The sequence below is a fragment of the Pieris napi genome, chromosome 2 (assembly GCF_905475465.1).
Source record: "Pieris napi chromosome 2, ilPieNapi1.2, whole genome shotgun sequence".
NCBI lineage: Eukaryota > Metazoa > Arthropoda > Insecta > Lepidoptera > Pieridae > Pieris > Pieris napi.
In genome coordinates, this window is record NC_062235.1 from 8,426,361 (window position 1) to 8,443,838 (window position 17,478).

The following is a 17,478-nucleotide window of genomic DNA, read 5'->3' on the forward strand; positions in this document are numbered from 1 at the left end:
TTAGGGAACAGTACGCTCTCTTCCTGAAGGCTCCTCAGTCGTGTTAGTTCGTTCAGTATCAAAAATACTTCTGCTGACAGCTTCCACAGAAGTAAAATGCGAGGCAGAAAGTGCCTTAAAAAGCGCTAAGTTGTGAAATGCCAGGCGTCCTTTTGCGGATAGTATGGAATTTTGCATTCTGCCTCTACGTTCGATGATGGTATTCAGTATTTATCCAAACAACTCGTCAGAGCACTCTCCTAATTATTTCTTTAAAATATTATACTAGTTTTTTATCAAGTTCAAAAAACTCAATGTTGACATTTCGACGCGTTTATTTTTTGTCAAGAAAAATCCTCAAAAAAAATGTAGAAATGCCTTTTATAATATTTTTCGTGAAATGCAAACATAAAATTTAATATGAAATAATTGTAAATTGAAATAAAATAACTTTCTAAATGTAAATCCAACAATATGTCAAAGATAAAAATGTAGTTTAATCAGCGCGTAATTTAAATCTCCCGCGAATTTTTAAAATCAGGTTAGTTTTTTTTATTTTGATTAGTATGATCTATAATACTCATAATCAAAATATTGTTTGTAGAATTTATTCCAATTTTCAAATTATTCAACGTACATCAAGTACATCACAGTACATCAAGGTAATGAAGGAATTTACCATTTTAGCTTGTGTTATTAATATTATACTATAAAAACCATGTGCTATATATTGTACTCTTCGTTGTGTATAAGCCTCTATGTAAGGATAGACCCCATTGGAATGTTTCTTCTCAACTGACTTTGAAAGCGTAGCTATTATATTGATTTTGTATTCGCCACGCGCGAAGCAACAGTTGTCAAATCAACAGGCAAAGGATCGCCGCGCGGTTCTGTGCTCCGGTTTCCCCGGAAAATATAAATTATATTTTGTACAATGAACATTCATAGTAAAGCTAATAAATATGTGTGTCCTAATGATCGGCAATTATCTTTACGAGCAAAGTAAGTAATTAATTTAGTATTTTTGTGAGGTTTCTTGCTTCTGTCGTTTGGAACAACTTTATAATTGTGAGAAAGAACTTTTATCTAAGCAAGTTAAACATAATCTATCTGGACGTATTAAATATACTAGTTTTTGTATCAATCCGTATACACTGGAAGAATAATATTTTTTCAAATAACTTTAGGGATTTAACCCTTTTAAAATAATTTACTCTTAAACATTAAATACTACGGCAGACGACTTATTTATTACAATGAATTGTAAACAATAAAATAAAAGAGGAATTAATTTTATGAACTTTAAACAGAAATAAGTGTATACAATAGTGATTATTGTTTTATGCACGTAGCAAATAATTTACGCGTATTAAATTCTATGGATAGTCATCTTATTCTGCACGCTTAAACAAACGTTTACGAAATAATAAGAATTTCTAATTATACTAGGTATATATCTTTAGTAAAGTGAAGCGATGTTCAATTAAGTAGGACATTTTTTTATGAAACAGGAGGCTAACGGGGTGGAGGCTCACCTAATGTTAGGGGATACCGCCGCCCATTGACACTCGCATTGCCAGAAGTGTGTTGCCGGCCTTTTAAGAATTGACTTGACTTGAAGGAAGTCGAATTGGTAATAGTTACAATATTTTTCATAGCAGCCATAGTCATATATTGCTAGAGCAATATATCTTTTAATTACGGAGTACACCATTTGCAGTGATAACATATGTTTTACCGGAACTCAGCTGATATTAGCCTTATCTTTCAAAAGCGCCTACGCACAACTACTTACAACAAAATAATGTTATAATTTCGTTTAAATTTTTTTTTATATTAAATTTATATATTTTTGTATTTCAATATACATATACAATTTACGCTGATTGTTTTATAAAGGTGATGATTTATAAAATTCATTTATTTCGAATTTTAAATATTGTAAAATGAACTCATTTGAAAAGTTAAAAAATAGTGTGGACTTATCTAATATTTATAAATATTTGATCATAACTTCCTTTTAATATATTTAATTCGAATTTATGTGGTAAGGATCGAGAGCACTTTCGTGAAAAATTTTTACTTATAAAAAAGATTTTAGAGATACATAAATATTCATTTAGGTGTAGACAAAAATAATATCTACCCAAAAAATCTTACTACAATGTCATTATTACAGATGATTCACGTTAACGTTTATTTCGGTTTTGTTTTTTGTCTGTGGATAAATTAAAAGGATCATTTTGTTACTAAAAATAAAGCAAGGTTATGTTAACATACAGCCTTGCATCGCGACATCACTATCCGGCCTACTTCCGCTTCCTATTTCACTACATTACATACCTACCAAAGTCACAAAAATGGTCTGGAACAGATACAGGTATTGTTGGATTTAAAGAGCTCAACAGAATCTTTTTCTTTCAAATATTATCAGTTTATCTTATGGTATTTCATGATAATAAACCTCCAAACCGACTTATTATACTAGATAGCTAATGCCTAACTAGTTTCTTCAAGTATTTTAGTTTTTTAATATGTGTATACACTTGAGAGATATAAAAAATTTAAATCAGTAAATACTTGGGAAGTATTTTTCTTGAGGTATATTTTTCTCGTGTCGTCGTTCGATCGTGTAAAGATTACATGATCCAAAGCAATTTATTTTCATTCAACCCTACCTAAGATTTCCTTTCAGGTTTTGTATAAAGTGGGTATTAGATGTTTTACACGAATACGTTTCCATAGATTTTTAGACATAAAACCTTATCGGAAAAAACATTGTTTAATTTGATAAGGATTCTAATTTCGTGTTCGTATCTATTTTGTTTTTATACTTACTGCTCGTTAAATTCTGCCTTCTAGCATTCTGGCTATATTGGTCATAATTAGACATAGTAAAAATATAATCGATATGTCATACACGAAAAGCTAATTACGTAATCAGTCGATTATTGATTAAAACTCGATAGAGCGATAATCGTGGGGGAGATAATGTTACATTCACATTATAGGCTGTTTTAACCGACTTTGAAAAAAATACTTAAACATTTTTTGAGCCACACTTGCTCATTCGGTTTAATAGTTCATACATGTACAATACATTTTATTATTTCTTGTAAAAACGTTGACCTTTTACCCTTAGATTCTGAGTTCCGAGTTAGGATGACAGCTCTAATGTTCTAACAATTCTTATTAAAAGAATCACTCAGAATTGATCAGAAGAGTTCTTAGAAGCCGATTAATAGACAATTTTATCGAACCTTAGGTTACGTACTGGCTGGAGTGCTGCCCGCAGCGAGCCCCCGCTGACAGCAGCTGAGCGAGAGGCCATATCTGCTGTTGTCAAGCGAGCTGAGAAGGTAGAAGATAATGAGGCGAAAAGGATCGGTCGACTAGTTGCCCGGCTCGAAGGTTCAATCATATTTTATTACATATAGGGTTTCGTCCTAAGCACTGGCGATAAGCCTAAGCATTGATAGTTTGTAATTTGGTCGAAAAGATAAGAAATTTTTATAGCACTCAGAGTGACTGAGCGGTTATTAGATACCCATTACTACCCGACATCGGACTACTACTATCTATCAAAACCTATGACAAAATTTCTATAGAAGTCCTGACTTCCAGACTATGTATCTGACCGTTTAACCACAGCGCTCTGTTCAGTCCCGGAGCGGAACATACAAACAAAATAGAAAAAAATAGTACATACAAAAAAAAATAGTATATATAAATACAATATGTTTTATATATAAACGAAACAGAAATTATTGTTTCTATGAAAATTATTAGACACGTCGATCATACTCTTAACAATTATTATAAAACAGTTTTATTTATTATACAACGTAAACATCGTAATACGTCTTTCTTGAAGTGTAATAAAGTCCGTCAGAAACAAAAGCATTGAATAGAAATTGCTTTTCCCTTTATTCAAAGGAAACTATTCATAGATTGTTCTAACGTCAGCTTGTCCAATACAAGAGGTATTTACAAAATGTATTTTTAAACAAATGCAAGTTATACGTTCGGGCTTGTAAAATAATAATCTAATTCTACATAGACGATCCGTAAGCATATTGAATATAATTGTACTTCTCCCTCAAAGGCCGGCAACGCACCTACTAAAAATGGGTGTCTATGGGCTGCGAAGACTGCCCTTTTTGGTCGTCCCGCAAGCTCGTTTGCCCCCCTATTATATAAAAAAAATATATATACATTGTATAATTTTCCAAAGTGGTGGTTAGTGTGGCTGCCAAAGCAACTGTATGTTTTGCAGCATAAATAGTTGAACCAAATCTACCGAAGGGTTTTTTTTTAATTCTACGTAATTACATTACTACAACAAACGTATCTAGTGTAAAGCTAGTTCCCACTAACATTTGTATTCTACAATGAAGCCTATTACATAATTATTTGTTTTTCTCTGATTTACATTACATCATAATTTCAATAATTAAAGTGAAACGTCAATAACTACACAGTAAAATTTGACGTAAAAAGGCCTAACTCCCGTCTATATTTACGAAGAAAAAGTAATTTCTAAAAATGGATACACATCCAAAATCTAAAGAAATATATCAACTATTTAAAAAGCATATTTATATATCTTATATGGCTTAATTCTACGACATCGTGGTTATAATTTTATTCCCTTTTATACCATCGTAGCCGCTGATAATTTACGTAGTAGTAGAAAAACATAACATAAAAAAACAAAAAAAAAACGCATTTTTTGAATTCTCATGTTCCTGTTATTTAGTAAACAGTATGCTAATTATCTGGCCCGGATTTTCGTGTGATCTTGTATATAACCCCTTTTTTCCACCTTCCAAATGACTAAAGGTAATTCGACCGTTAGTTCTTAGGTTATTTACAGATATATTAGTCACTTTATGGTCGCTATCGCTTATTTTTAAAGTTGTCGGGTGCTTTTTCCTTTTGTGGTGGGTCGGCCTTTCTTAAAATTATTATGAATATGCCCATACAGCCTTTATTCTTAAACATAAGTTTACAAATGTCAAAGTAAAGTATCTCTATAATATTTTTTGTTTAAAGTGAACTTATTTTAATAAATCTTTAAATAAAACTGCTTAACAAATTGCTAAGGCTGTACACGCGTCGATTTGGATATATCCTCTGTCGGTTTTGCACTAGTACTACTACGTATAATTTGTCCAGGGATGCGCCGATCAGCCCAAGGACCAGCACCAAGAAGCTGCGTTCTCTGCGGAGAAACTTCAAGGCTTCTGGCTCCCCTTCGGCTTTGTTCCATGTGCAGAAATTATGCCTGCCCAAAATGTGTCATCGATACTCCACATAAGCAAGTATTGTATTATTGGTAACCGCGACTATGTAGAAAAAAAGTATGGTACTTTGATTCATTAATTCAAGAATACAATACTATTTTTATAATAATAACAGTTATGATGCCCTTACATAATTATTAACTACTAGCTGATCCGGCAAACGTCGTTTTGCCATGTTTATCATTTATGGTTATTGTGCCTCACTCGACATAGATGGGTATAGTGTGTCGCGGACTTTTTTGTAGATATTTATAAGATCTATAATTACTTAGAACATTTTATGGTTCTATCTTTAATAGTTTAGGCAGGGTACGCAAAATAAGTAACTTTTTTGGTTGATTTTTTACACCTTGTGTCCGAAAAACCCTAATATCTTACGGAACCCTATTTTTGTTCGAAATTAAATATAGCCTATATTACTCGTGGATAATGTAGCTTTCGAATCGTGAAAGAATTTTTAAAATCGGTCCAGTAGTTTATGAGCCTATTCATTACAATCAAACAAACAAACAAATAAACAAACAAAGTGTTCCTCTTTATAATATTAGTGTAGACAAAATATTTCAATATTGTGCGCTGAAATTCCTGATTTTTAAAACTATTGGGTAGGTAATCTGTCTAAATCGTCTGATAGCTTACTCGTAGATCTTAAAATTTTGATTTTCAGTTTCACGCCGGCTTCGTTAGCAACTATATTAAAATTTATTTCCACAGATTATATTCTAGAGAACAGTACATGTGTAACCTCTGTGCTGAGACAAGAGAGATGTGGAAGAAGTCTGGTGCGTGGTTCTTCAAGTCTTTACCAAAGTATGTCCTGCCAGAACGGAAAACCAAGTATAATGATACAGAGTTCTCCAGATCACTTCAGGTATTTTTTTGTTCCTCTTTATCTACAGTCTATCTAGTGCTACCTTTCTGTTTAAGATTTAATTGTAAATAACATCTTCTAGAGTGTGTTATATGAATATCGTGTTTGTTGCCCACGCGACATCGGGTGAGTGAAAACTGAAAAAATGAGCAAAATTGCTATTTCCTATTAATAATATAATATGAATCAAATAACACTTATTAATTTACGTAGTATGTTCAGCTATTAAGTTACTAAGTTATTGTAAAGTCGATATAACTGTATATCAAATCATCTCGAAAAATAAATGACCCAGAAATCTCATTTTCCATCTCGCATCAATTGCTCTTAGGATAATGACGATACAGAATTTTTAACTTTGCGCATTTATTTTCCGTATTAATATTGTATATTGAATTTCTTAAAAACATTCTTTGGATCGCGATTTTATTTATTTAAAAGCAGTATTTAGACGAATTGGTTTGAATGTAATAGTACAGTTCCTATAAGATATTGATATCCCCAATCTGGAAGTCAGGAAACAAAATGGAAGTCTCTAATTACAGACCAATATCCCTTCTTCCAGTCATAGCCAAGATCCTAGAACGAATAGTGAACAAGAGGCTGCTCTCATTTTTAGAAAAGCAATCGCTCATTTCCTACAACCAATTCGGGTTCAGAAAACAAAAATCTACTGCAGACGCTGTCAGTAATCTTACTGACCATATAAGCGAGAAATTGGATATGGGGCAGGTATGTATAGGTGTCTTCTTAGACCTCGCAAAAGCCTTCGACACGGTCTCACACTGCATTTTGCTGCGAAGAATGGAACTGTTAGGAGTGAGAGGGGTGGCTCTGCAATGGTTTGCTTCCTACCTTAAGGATAGGCAACAGCGTGTTAGTCTTAGGGGACACACAAGCCACAAGAAATACGTCAGATTTGGAGTACCACAGGGCAGTGCGCTTGCACCGACCCTCTTTCTAATATATATCAACGACCTGTGCAGTCTGCCACTGGACAACGGAAATATTTATTCATTTGCCGACGATACAGCTATGATATTTCATGCTAAAACTTGGGAACAGGTTTCTGTCTTAGCAGAGAAAGGTATAAATTGCGTCTCCAACTGGCTTCAAAACAATCTGCTTAGTCTAAATCTCAGCAAAACCAAATTTATGTGCTTCAGCATAACAGATCGCTCCCGCCCAACGACCCTACCAGTCATAAAACTCCACACGTGCTATAACCAATATCCATGCCAGTGTCCTGTTCTCGAATACACCGAAAATATAAAATATCTAGGAATAACAATAGATCGACACCTCACTTGGGAAAAGCACATTGATGCACAGTCTTCAAGGATCAGAAAACTTATGTTAATATTTAATCGACTGAAACGAGTAGCGGAGGACGAGGTTGTTAGAGTAATTTATTTAGCACTTTGTCAGTCCATTCTCACATATTGTATACCGGCATGGGGAGGAGCGGCTGAATCTCTATTGCTTAAGCTGGAACGTGCACAGAGAGCAATCCTTAAAGTTGCCTATCGCAGGCCGTTTAGATACCCCACAGTCAAACTCCACCTAGAAACAAAAACCCTCTCGGTAAGGAAGCTTTACATCTTGGCGACCTGTTCAAGATATCATAGATTTCATGGGCTCACAATTCAGGACACATCTAAGAACAGACGTTTTGCATTCCCAACGCCAAAACGAAGGACTGTATTTGGACAACGCTCCTTTGCATTTAGGGGCCCCTTCCTTTATAACCAATTCTCCAAATCTATGGACTCTGAGATCGTAAAACTATCCAGATACAAATTAGCGAGTCACATAGAAACTACACTAGCCAAATTGGATTTCGAATCCACAGAGGCATTACTACATATCTTGGTATAACTTTGAGGTTTCATAAACACAGACACAGTGCACGATCATAACAACTTTCAGCTACATTCTCAAATACATGCGCAAACTCACCTATTCTCACACTCACTCATTCACTTCACACGTAACACTAAATTTATAACTATTATTGGTATTTTTTATTTTTTATTATCATTTTTTCATATCACATTTTTAAACTATTTTTAACATGTACCACGAAATAATTGTCTTCTAGTTACCCACAACACAGGGCCTCCCTAGTGTGGGGACTAGCGATTTCTGATTTCTGTAACAAACCTTTCTGTCATTAATAAAGTTTTTATTATATTATTATTATATATATGTATTTGTGAAGACAATCTCCAAAACTTAACAGACCGGAATAAAATATTTATCCAAACTTGGTTCTGCCGTTCAGAATGAAGTGTTACGTATTTTATAAAAAACACTTTTAAGGCCACTGTAAGAGGTTTTAAACTGTTTCTAGTTTAGAACAAGCAATTCCTTTATTGTTTCAGGAAGCGGGTAACAGTAGCAACGAAGGTAAGTCTGATTCAGAGCCGAGCTCACCGCTAAGCCTCCATCCGCCTATGTTCTCCCGACAACCGAGCAACGCTGATAGCAGGAAATCTGTCAGCATATCTCAGGTGAGGCTTTCAAGTTATAATATTTCAATTAATTGTATTCACGATTTTATCGAAACCATTATATCGTACGGTAATTATTGGTTTTAGATTTTTTTGTATGCAATTAATAGTGACGGTTTGTTAAAACTAAATTAAGTTAACTGAGAATGTACCAAATAAATTTTAAAATACATTTTGAGAGTAATAGGAAACAATATTCAAAATATAATAACAAATATGTATATAATTCACAAAAAAATTACGAAAGAGTAACCTCACAGAGTCAGATAGAAGTATTTCGAATTAGGATAGTGATATAAATTGTATCCTATTGTATTGCGATGCAGGGCTTAAATGAAAATAAAAGATGTCAAGTGATATTCATCTTCTTAATGTCCTTAATCACGTTTAAATGTCAACTCGAGAACGTCAAACGAAAGGCTTCAGGTCAAGGATTATTCTATTTCTAGGTTTTGCCACTACCAATTCCCTTATTTAGTAATTTGTATTCTACAGATGTTTGGCATTGTCCTTGCATTTCTTTTCGACACATTAATCACGTCGCCGGTCGGATGTGACGTCATTTGCGTTAATTGATACCCGTGTTGAATTCACACTTCTATAAAGTTTCCACTAATGAACAAGGAATATATATTCTTTATTATAATATTCTTTAAGATTGCATACATTAAAGTGAGGCAGATTATCAACGTGATTTAGATGAGCGTTTTGATTTATGCACAATACCTGTCTAAGGTGAAAGAAAACAGTAATGAAGCCAGCATGTTCGATCCAAAAATCGACGATACAGATCACCTAGATTAATGGACTTAAAATAATATTTAATGAAGTGGAGTTGCAGCAGTAGCTCAACTCTGGGTAAAACTCCACTTCACTTAATAAGCATAACCGATTCACTATCGCATTTATACTATTATGAAACACAATCATTACTTTGGGATTATATAAGTTTGGGATTAGGCATACAATCCCGTGTTTGTTGCAAATATTTGCAATCCCTTTTTTTCCTACACAAACAGATCTTATTTCGCTTCATACTTTTGTACATACCAGTAGATTGTTCTGTTCATCTTGAGTAAATAACTGGGACTATCTGGTGGCACACAAGTGAAGGCTGCAGAGGTTTGTGGAACTCGAGCAGGAAAAATGTCTTGTTTTTTTGTTGGTCAAATAGAATTCTGTGGCGTGTCGATGTTTGAATTGGAGATGATGTATACAAAGTAGAAAGCGCCAGATTGTTTCTCGTTTCGTTTCATATTATGTACTGTACGCCAGTCTTATAAATAATAGTTATGGCCTTCTAACAGAGTTTAGATTTATATATTATATTAGTGATTTCATAATAATATAATTTTAATATTTTCAATACATCGGATCCATTAATATTTTATTTCCTTCGGCCGTTTTTATTAATTTATTAAATGCTTTGAAGAATTTAAGAATAAATAAACCATTTGACGTTTAAACTTAAAAATATATTAGACATTTACTTGGTTATTTTCTACGGCCTTTTCAAACTTTTCCGCTAGCCGTTGAATTAGTTTCTCGCAAAACTTTCTGTGAATACCTAGGCAGATTTTCATTTTAAAGTTTGTAGATTCTCTGACTTTGCATCAAAGTTACTTAATGTTATACGATGATGAATCTGAAACTTACCTATATACAAAAATGCATTTCCCTCATAAAATGATAGATATTTTCTAACACGAAAATTTAATTATTATCATTAGCACACATTTTAGAAAGAGCATAATGAAAAGATTTATCTAATATAATTTTAATATTTCAGTAGGTACATTAAAAACGTTTCATAGTAATTAAAATAACCTTTTATATCACACGGTTAATATTTTTACACGGTAAACAATTTTACTTCACTTGCTTTATGTGATTTTTTCACTCATTTTTAATGTAGGTATTTCTGTGTGGTTATTTCAAAAATCGGGGTTTTCACAGTAATATATATAGTAAGCTCTTTAAAAAAACGTATAACGTAAATTTCCTTAGGAGCCTCTTTTTTGGAAAAGAGTTTATTAAATACTAATAATTAATGCCGTAATTATGAAAACACAATTTTTTTACGACTTTTATGATTTTCTTCAAACAAGTGATGACAGACATACAGTATCGAAACATGTTTGATTTAAGCGAAGCCTGGACTAGGTACCTGGTTAAATGTACTGTACAGCGAAATTGGATATACTTAGGTATGAATGTAGGGAAAATTTAAAAAATGTAGGGAACATTTCGTCATGATCGTAAAACAATGTTGGATTTGAAAAAAATCCAAAATCCACTTTTTATCATCCTACATTGACAAAATATTACTGCTACATTAAAAAACAATTCCATGTGTATTTTAAATTTCAAATTAATCAGTCGGTAAAGTGGCGGATTTGATAGACGCTCATAGAAGCATGTGATTTTTCTAGAAAACTGTGTAATTTAATATTATTATTTTTATTTTGTTTCAAAACAAGCCAATTTTCATAATTACAGAATATCAATTAAAAAAAAAAAAAGAAAAAAAAAAGTTAAAAGAAGATATATTTTTATTTGTTTATTATCATCCCAAGTGTATATTATTGTTTAATGGAATTAAAAAATTATAACAAAAAAACTAACATGATTTTATTATTTTTAAATGGCTGCCTTTGGTAGGGGAGCCCAAGAGGGGATTTCGGGATTTACTAAAGCGCGGCAGATTAATATATAGGGGGATACCTTGTACCCGGTTAAGTACCTCCACAAAATATGAGGCCCATATATAAGGCCGCCCGTGAAGGAGACAGGATCAGATTAGTAAAAAAAAATTGACCATCAGAAATTCCCGAGCGCGTCAGATTAAGGTAGGGTGAGTTAATTACATCCTAAAAAGTGTATATTCCACTAATCTAACAATTTGAAAGTGACGTAAAAAAAGAGGAGGGCAACAAAGTTGTAAAAAAAAAACGTCATCTCGACATTCTCGAGTGTAGCTAATTTTTTTTTTATTTTGAAGGAAATAATTCAAGAATAATGAAAAATATATAATCTGACGATTTCCGCAAGCCGAAATAACAAAAATTCGTCGATAAAGTTAAATGCGTGCAGCTGCGTGATGCCTACATTTCCTTAAACCGATCGGAATCTACTAAACGGCGTTCTAAATATTTCCCTCAAAATTACATTTCCTGTGAATTTGAACCGATTCGGACCGATAGATTTTGAGAAATTTTGAAAAATCTTAAAAAAATAAGAAATATTTTTTTTTTAAGTGGTTTCTTTATTGATCAACTTCAAAAACTAATCCGCCTTTGAGCTTGAAAAACCACGTCGATCGCCACCAAGCTGGTCAAAAGCGGTTGATTCGTTCGAGAGATATCGTTAACGAAAGAAAGCAAGCAATTTTCACAGCACAAATTTCGGAGTAATCCCGAAAAAACACTTTTTCGGGATTACTCCGAAATTTGTGGTTCGATCAATTAAAATTACTTATGAGGATGATAAAACTGCGTCGAATGCCGCCAACCGCGTAAAAATTGCTTGATCCATTCAAAAGTTATTGCGGTTTGAAAATTCCAAAAATAGTGTTCTATGAAACTTCTATCAGACTTTCGAGCTGGGAGAGCTCAAATGCATAGAAATATTATTTCTTTGAACTCAGCGAGCTCAAAATATCAATTTTAAGCGCCCAGGAATGGAATTAGCGGGAAGTTGCAGGGATGGCCCTTTAGGTGAACCGTTTTTCTAATTTTTTTTGTCAGATCAGGCGAATCCCTCTAGATAATCGTCAGATTATGACACAGTACGTTTAGAACATAAAGATGAACCACATATATCTTAATCTGACGCGCTTGAGTATTTCAAAATTGCGATTTTTTTTTTTGCAAATTATGAAAATGGCCGTGGGTTTGCGTCCCATCGAAATCGTCAGATTAGTGAATGAGAGCTTTTTTTTGGTGCACTTAACACTCCCTTAGAAAATCTGACGCGCTCGATAATTTTTATTTTTTTTTCATTTTCAACCCTTAAATACAACCACCCGCATCATGCAAACGATCAGATTAACATACGTACATTATTAAAAATACGTAGGGCATTGATGCTATCAATATCTGACGCGCTCGAGGATGTCCATGCAACCGTTTTTTTTTACATATTTAACAATCTATAGCCGCTTCCCCCACCGATGAAAAGGTATGTACTCGTATTTGTCAGATCCGTCACTATTCTGCGACTATGACGATTTGTATCATCAATTTCTTATTAGAAATATATAGTAAATACTAGATATTTTAGTACATAATTTAACTTCGTATCGTATTAACAATTATAATCATATATCTGAATCGAATGACTAAGGCATAAATTGAAAAAAACTTAGAATTAGATGTCTACGGTAGACTTATTTAAATGCCTTAAATTATCATTTGAAGGCGGACTCGGTAAACTTAAATAAATCCTTTGAAGATACAATTTATGTTAGCATTGAAATACGAAAGAAGAAAGTAATTTTGTATAGAATGACGTCACGTATCACCCTTTTATCACACTGAGACCACCCTCAATTAAGCGGAGATAAATCAATAAAACTTCCTCGCCTGTCGTAGATACAATTTTATATGGTATAATAGTATTTCTATTTTTAAATCATAAACGTGTCTTTGAGCTTAAATTACATTTAACTACTTTTGGTTTCTCATTAGTCGCAGTGGGTTTCAGCATATATACCACCTGAAGGATAATTTACCGGGCTGTAATTATTACAATTAAAATTTGAATTTGAAACTTTTATAATGCTTCATGATTTCCAGAGCAATTTAATTATATACCGGCTGAAATATCATCTAATAAGATAATTTGGATAGGTAAAGGAGACATCGATACATCTGAAAGATGTGTAAGGTTTAACATTGTGTTACATGTAATTTTGTTTTTTTTTTTTAATTTTTTAGGAACTTCTTGTACCCACAGTTGGTTTTTTTATTTTTCTATGGTTGCCTGGAAGTAATCACTTGTTAGCGATAAAGCCACTCGTTACCTAATAACCTATGTAACCTGTTTTTATACATATGTTTAAGTAAAATAAAGACATTATTACTTGTTTGCCTCTTCATAGTGGCTATAAAATTATTAACTGCTCTATCTACAAAGGCTATAGGAGTTATTGACACCCTACATCTGTGATCAACCTTAATAGGTTTTGATAGCTTTGAGTGTCTTTCATGTGTGATGGAAGAATTTATCTTACTTTCGTTTTAGAAAACATTTCTATTTTTCTAGACAAGCAAATGATAGCTTTGTAACTAGAACATGCAGTCGATTTTAGGATTAGAGACGTAACGGTTCCCTCACGGTGCTTTAGTTTACCGTACTATAAAGTGTTGGTACGAAAAAATAACCAAAGATTTTTCTTTGTGCCAAAAAAAAAATAACCACTGTGCTGCACTACTTGATTTTTATAATCTGTGAGCATTTCAATAGCTCGGATTTATTGAGGTCCTCGGTTATGTTAAACCAAACAAAGCCTCGAACATTCAAAGCGGTGTTCCTGAGGGCATTTGTATAGATGTAGTCACGCTATATCAAGCAATTACGTTATATAACAATAAATCAAATATTGCTTGTGCTCTAAATCCCTCAAAGGAATCCTTACGGAAGGCAGTTACGAAAAAACTTTTTTTTTAATTCGCTGTTTTATTTTCTTCCAAGGATTTTTATGAATTTTCCTTAACCATTGGATAATATGTAAATTGTTTTTGAAACGCCTACTTTCATAAAATGTTTCTATTGGTTTTTCGTTTATATAATAAATAGTTTTGGCACTTAGATAAAAGTTGGTTAACAAATAAAGCATACAAGATATCATAGACGTATATAGTTGTGTGTTAGCTATTTTACATCTATATAAAATATGTCAATGGATGACAAAATATTTTATAATATTAAGTGGTAATTGCTAAGTAAACAACGATTAAATAATAAACCAGTGGCGCTACAACCTTTTCAGGTCTGGGCCTCAGATTTCTGTAGGTATCTGTTTCATGATATTTGTCAATCAAATAGGCAAGTAGGTGTCATACGCTGTCGACTTTTGGGTCTAAGGCAAGCCGGTTTCCTCACCATGTTTTCCTTCACCATTCGAGCAAATGTTAAATGCGCACATAGAAAGAAAGTCGATTGTAGTGATATAAACGAGTTTAAATATACCTGTCTAAGTATAAAAATAATAAATTTAAAGCAATAAACTATTTGTTTGTTTCAGGATGCTTTCGATGCCAGTGAAACCGAAAATCTTACACACGGTGTATCTGGTCTAAGCCTCCATAGAACTGATAGTTATAGCCAACGGTCCCTAGGTCTCAAACGTACAGGCAGTAAGGGCAGTGTAAGAACTATAAGAAAGGACTCAAATAAGGCTGAAAGACCTCCAGTGATACCAGATGCCGGGTTTGGTACCATAGAGATAAAACTTGCGTATGACAATGGAACTTCGTCGTTGGCTGTGAGCGTTCTTCGGGCGCGGGGTTTAATAGGAATGGACATGACAGGGTTATCGGATCCCTTTTGTAGATTAGAAATTCTACCCATTGGTAAGTGATCTTCAAATATTTGTTCAATGATTTTTTAAACAGAATATGAACGTCGATTAACATTATGTTTGTGTGAGATCAACAGTATGTATAAATAGATTTTTTTTCAGAAGGTACATATTCAAATAGATTAAGAACTAAAACCGTGCATAAAACGAAAAACCCAGAATTCAACGAAACACTGCATTTCTTCGGCATCACAGAATCGGACCTCAATTCGAAGTCTGTGGAAGTTGTAGTTTTTGACGACGATAGGTAAGTCAATACGTCTATAGAATCTTTGTATCGCAACTTTAATTGTTTAGATTTAAAAAATATTTGTGATTTTCAAATACAATACAATAACATTTTAAACGAATTTTTGATACACTTCGAACCTTTCTTTATTATCGTGTAAGAAATATATGGGATACATAAATCGGGGTTATTCGTTTTCATCAATGAACGCATTTTCCTTTCATTCTAGATACGGCTGTGACGAAATGGGTTCAGCAACGGTAGCTTTGCGAGAATGTATAAAATCGCCCGCCCAACTCCGCTTAGCTCTTTCAGGGCCGTCCAGTTCGGAGCCATTAGGTCCTAGACTACTATTAGCTCTTTGCTATAATACCAAGAGAAGGGCACTAGCAGTGACTGTATGCAAAGCTACCGAATTACCACCTCGGGATAGCAATGGATATTCTGACCCATTTGTTAAGATGTACGTATAAACCAAAAGTAAAACTTGTTTAAGTGGCTTTCGCATATTTGTAAATTGTATTGTAATTCAACTCTATCCCAGACGTAGCTATTATATAATTTATCCCCTCGATCGATTTTGATTTTACGTTAAAGTTACCTTATATTTCTCCAAGAATGTACCTACAATATAATTACATGCCCAATTTGTAAAATTATATCTAATACTAATTAGAAACCTATTCTTTCCTAATTCATTTATTTTTAAGCTTATGATTCCCGCTTTACCAAGCAAATCGGAATATTTATTTTATTAATTAAAGAAAACTCGTTTCCAAACAGCCATCTGGATCCGGATCCCTACCATAAAAAGCACAAGACGTCAATTAAGTGGCGAAACTTAAATCCAGTTTGGAACGAAGGCTTCTTCTTCGAAACCCGTTTGACAGAACTTTCGCGCCAAAATCTGACATTGACAGTTTGGGACAAAGATTATGGAAAGCCAAATGACTTTTTAGGAAGTTTGATACTTGGATCAAGTAGTAAGGGTAGAAGATTGAAGCATTGGATGGATTGTATCAAGTTTCCGGATCATAGACACGAACAGTGGCATGCTTTGACAGATACACAACATATTTAATTTGTTTTAAGAGCGGACTATACGTCCGATTCATAAAACTTATGTATCTTACATATGAAATTTTGGGCAAATCGTTTTCAAAGATAAAAAAAAAGATATTTAAACTAGTCTTTATAAAGAACCGTCTAGATAGTGCCAAATGTTAAAAATAAGGAATAAAATAACATATTATTTATTATATTATCAGTAGAATCTGTTATAAAATTAGTCGTTTAAAAAACATTAAACGATATATTGTGTGAGGATATATTGTATATTATACTTAATAAAAAAAATATTGTTATAAAAAGATTATGGACGGTTGTCATAACTATTCATAAACTCTTACATATTTTGAAAATTTAATATTTTACATACATTATTATACTCTTTAACGAGTTGTAAACTACTATATAACATAGCATTTATAAAATAATAAAACAATAAATAATTCTTTAATACATATTAGTAATTTCATGTGTTTCATTTTACATTATGCCTAATATTTAACTTATTCCTTCAAATGAGACCCATTATATTGAATAATAACAACATTATATGAAAGCTAAGCCAAAGAATTTGTTCCACAAAAGACGTAGTTATAAAAAATATATGAAGACCAGCGGTAAGATTATGAGTAGAGTAAGTATAACTCCCGTATGTCAAATCCAATGCGTTTTTGTTTAATTATTCACCATCTTCGTTCCTTCCTTGCTAAAGCACATTGCGTATAACATGGACCACAAAAATGACTTACGAATTAAAGTTTGGGTTTGGTACTTTTCCTGGGGTTCGTATAGAACAACAAATACTAATAACTATAAGGTTTACTACATAATCATACAATATGATAAATGACAGCAGGCAACAGACAAAAGAGGCTCTACAGGTTGCTTTCAGTCTATGTGCCTTTTTCGATTGACAATTTGTTCACTTG

At 33.0% G+C, this 17,478-nt stretch overlaps 1 protein-coding gene across 2 annotated transcripts; it reads left to right on the forward strand.

Annotated features, from left to right (window-relative positions):
• Positions 1-828: 828 nt before the first annotated feature.
• On the forward strand, positions 829-16,908 carry LOC125062563 (rabphilin-3A). Of its 2 annotated transcripts, XM_047668570.1 has the most exons (9): positions 829-981; positions 3,245-3,390; positions 5,158-5,299; positions 6,000-6,156; positions 8,541-8,669; positions 14,917-15,244; positions 15,355-15,499; positions 15,711-15,944; positions 16,265-16,908. In XM_047668570.1, the coding sequence occupies exons 1-9, from the start codon at positions 914-916 to the stop codon at positions 16,560-16,562; spliced, it is 1,647 nt and encodes a 548-aa protein (XP_047524526.1). In that variant the 5' UTR covers positions 829-913; the 3' UTR covers positions 16,563-16,908. The 2 variants fall into 2 exon arrangements, with proteins under 2 accessions (XP_047524526.1, XP_047524534.1); XM_047668578.1 differs by lacking the exon at positions 829-981 and having other exon boundaries at positions 3,257-3,390; positions 5,158-5,303; positions 16,265-16,906.
• Positions 16,909-17,478: the final 570 nt, after the last annotated feature.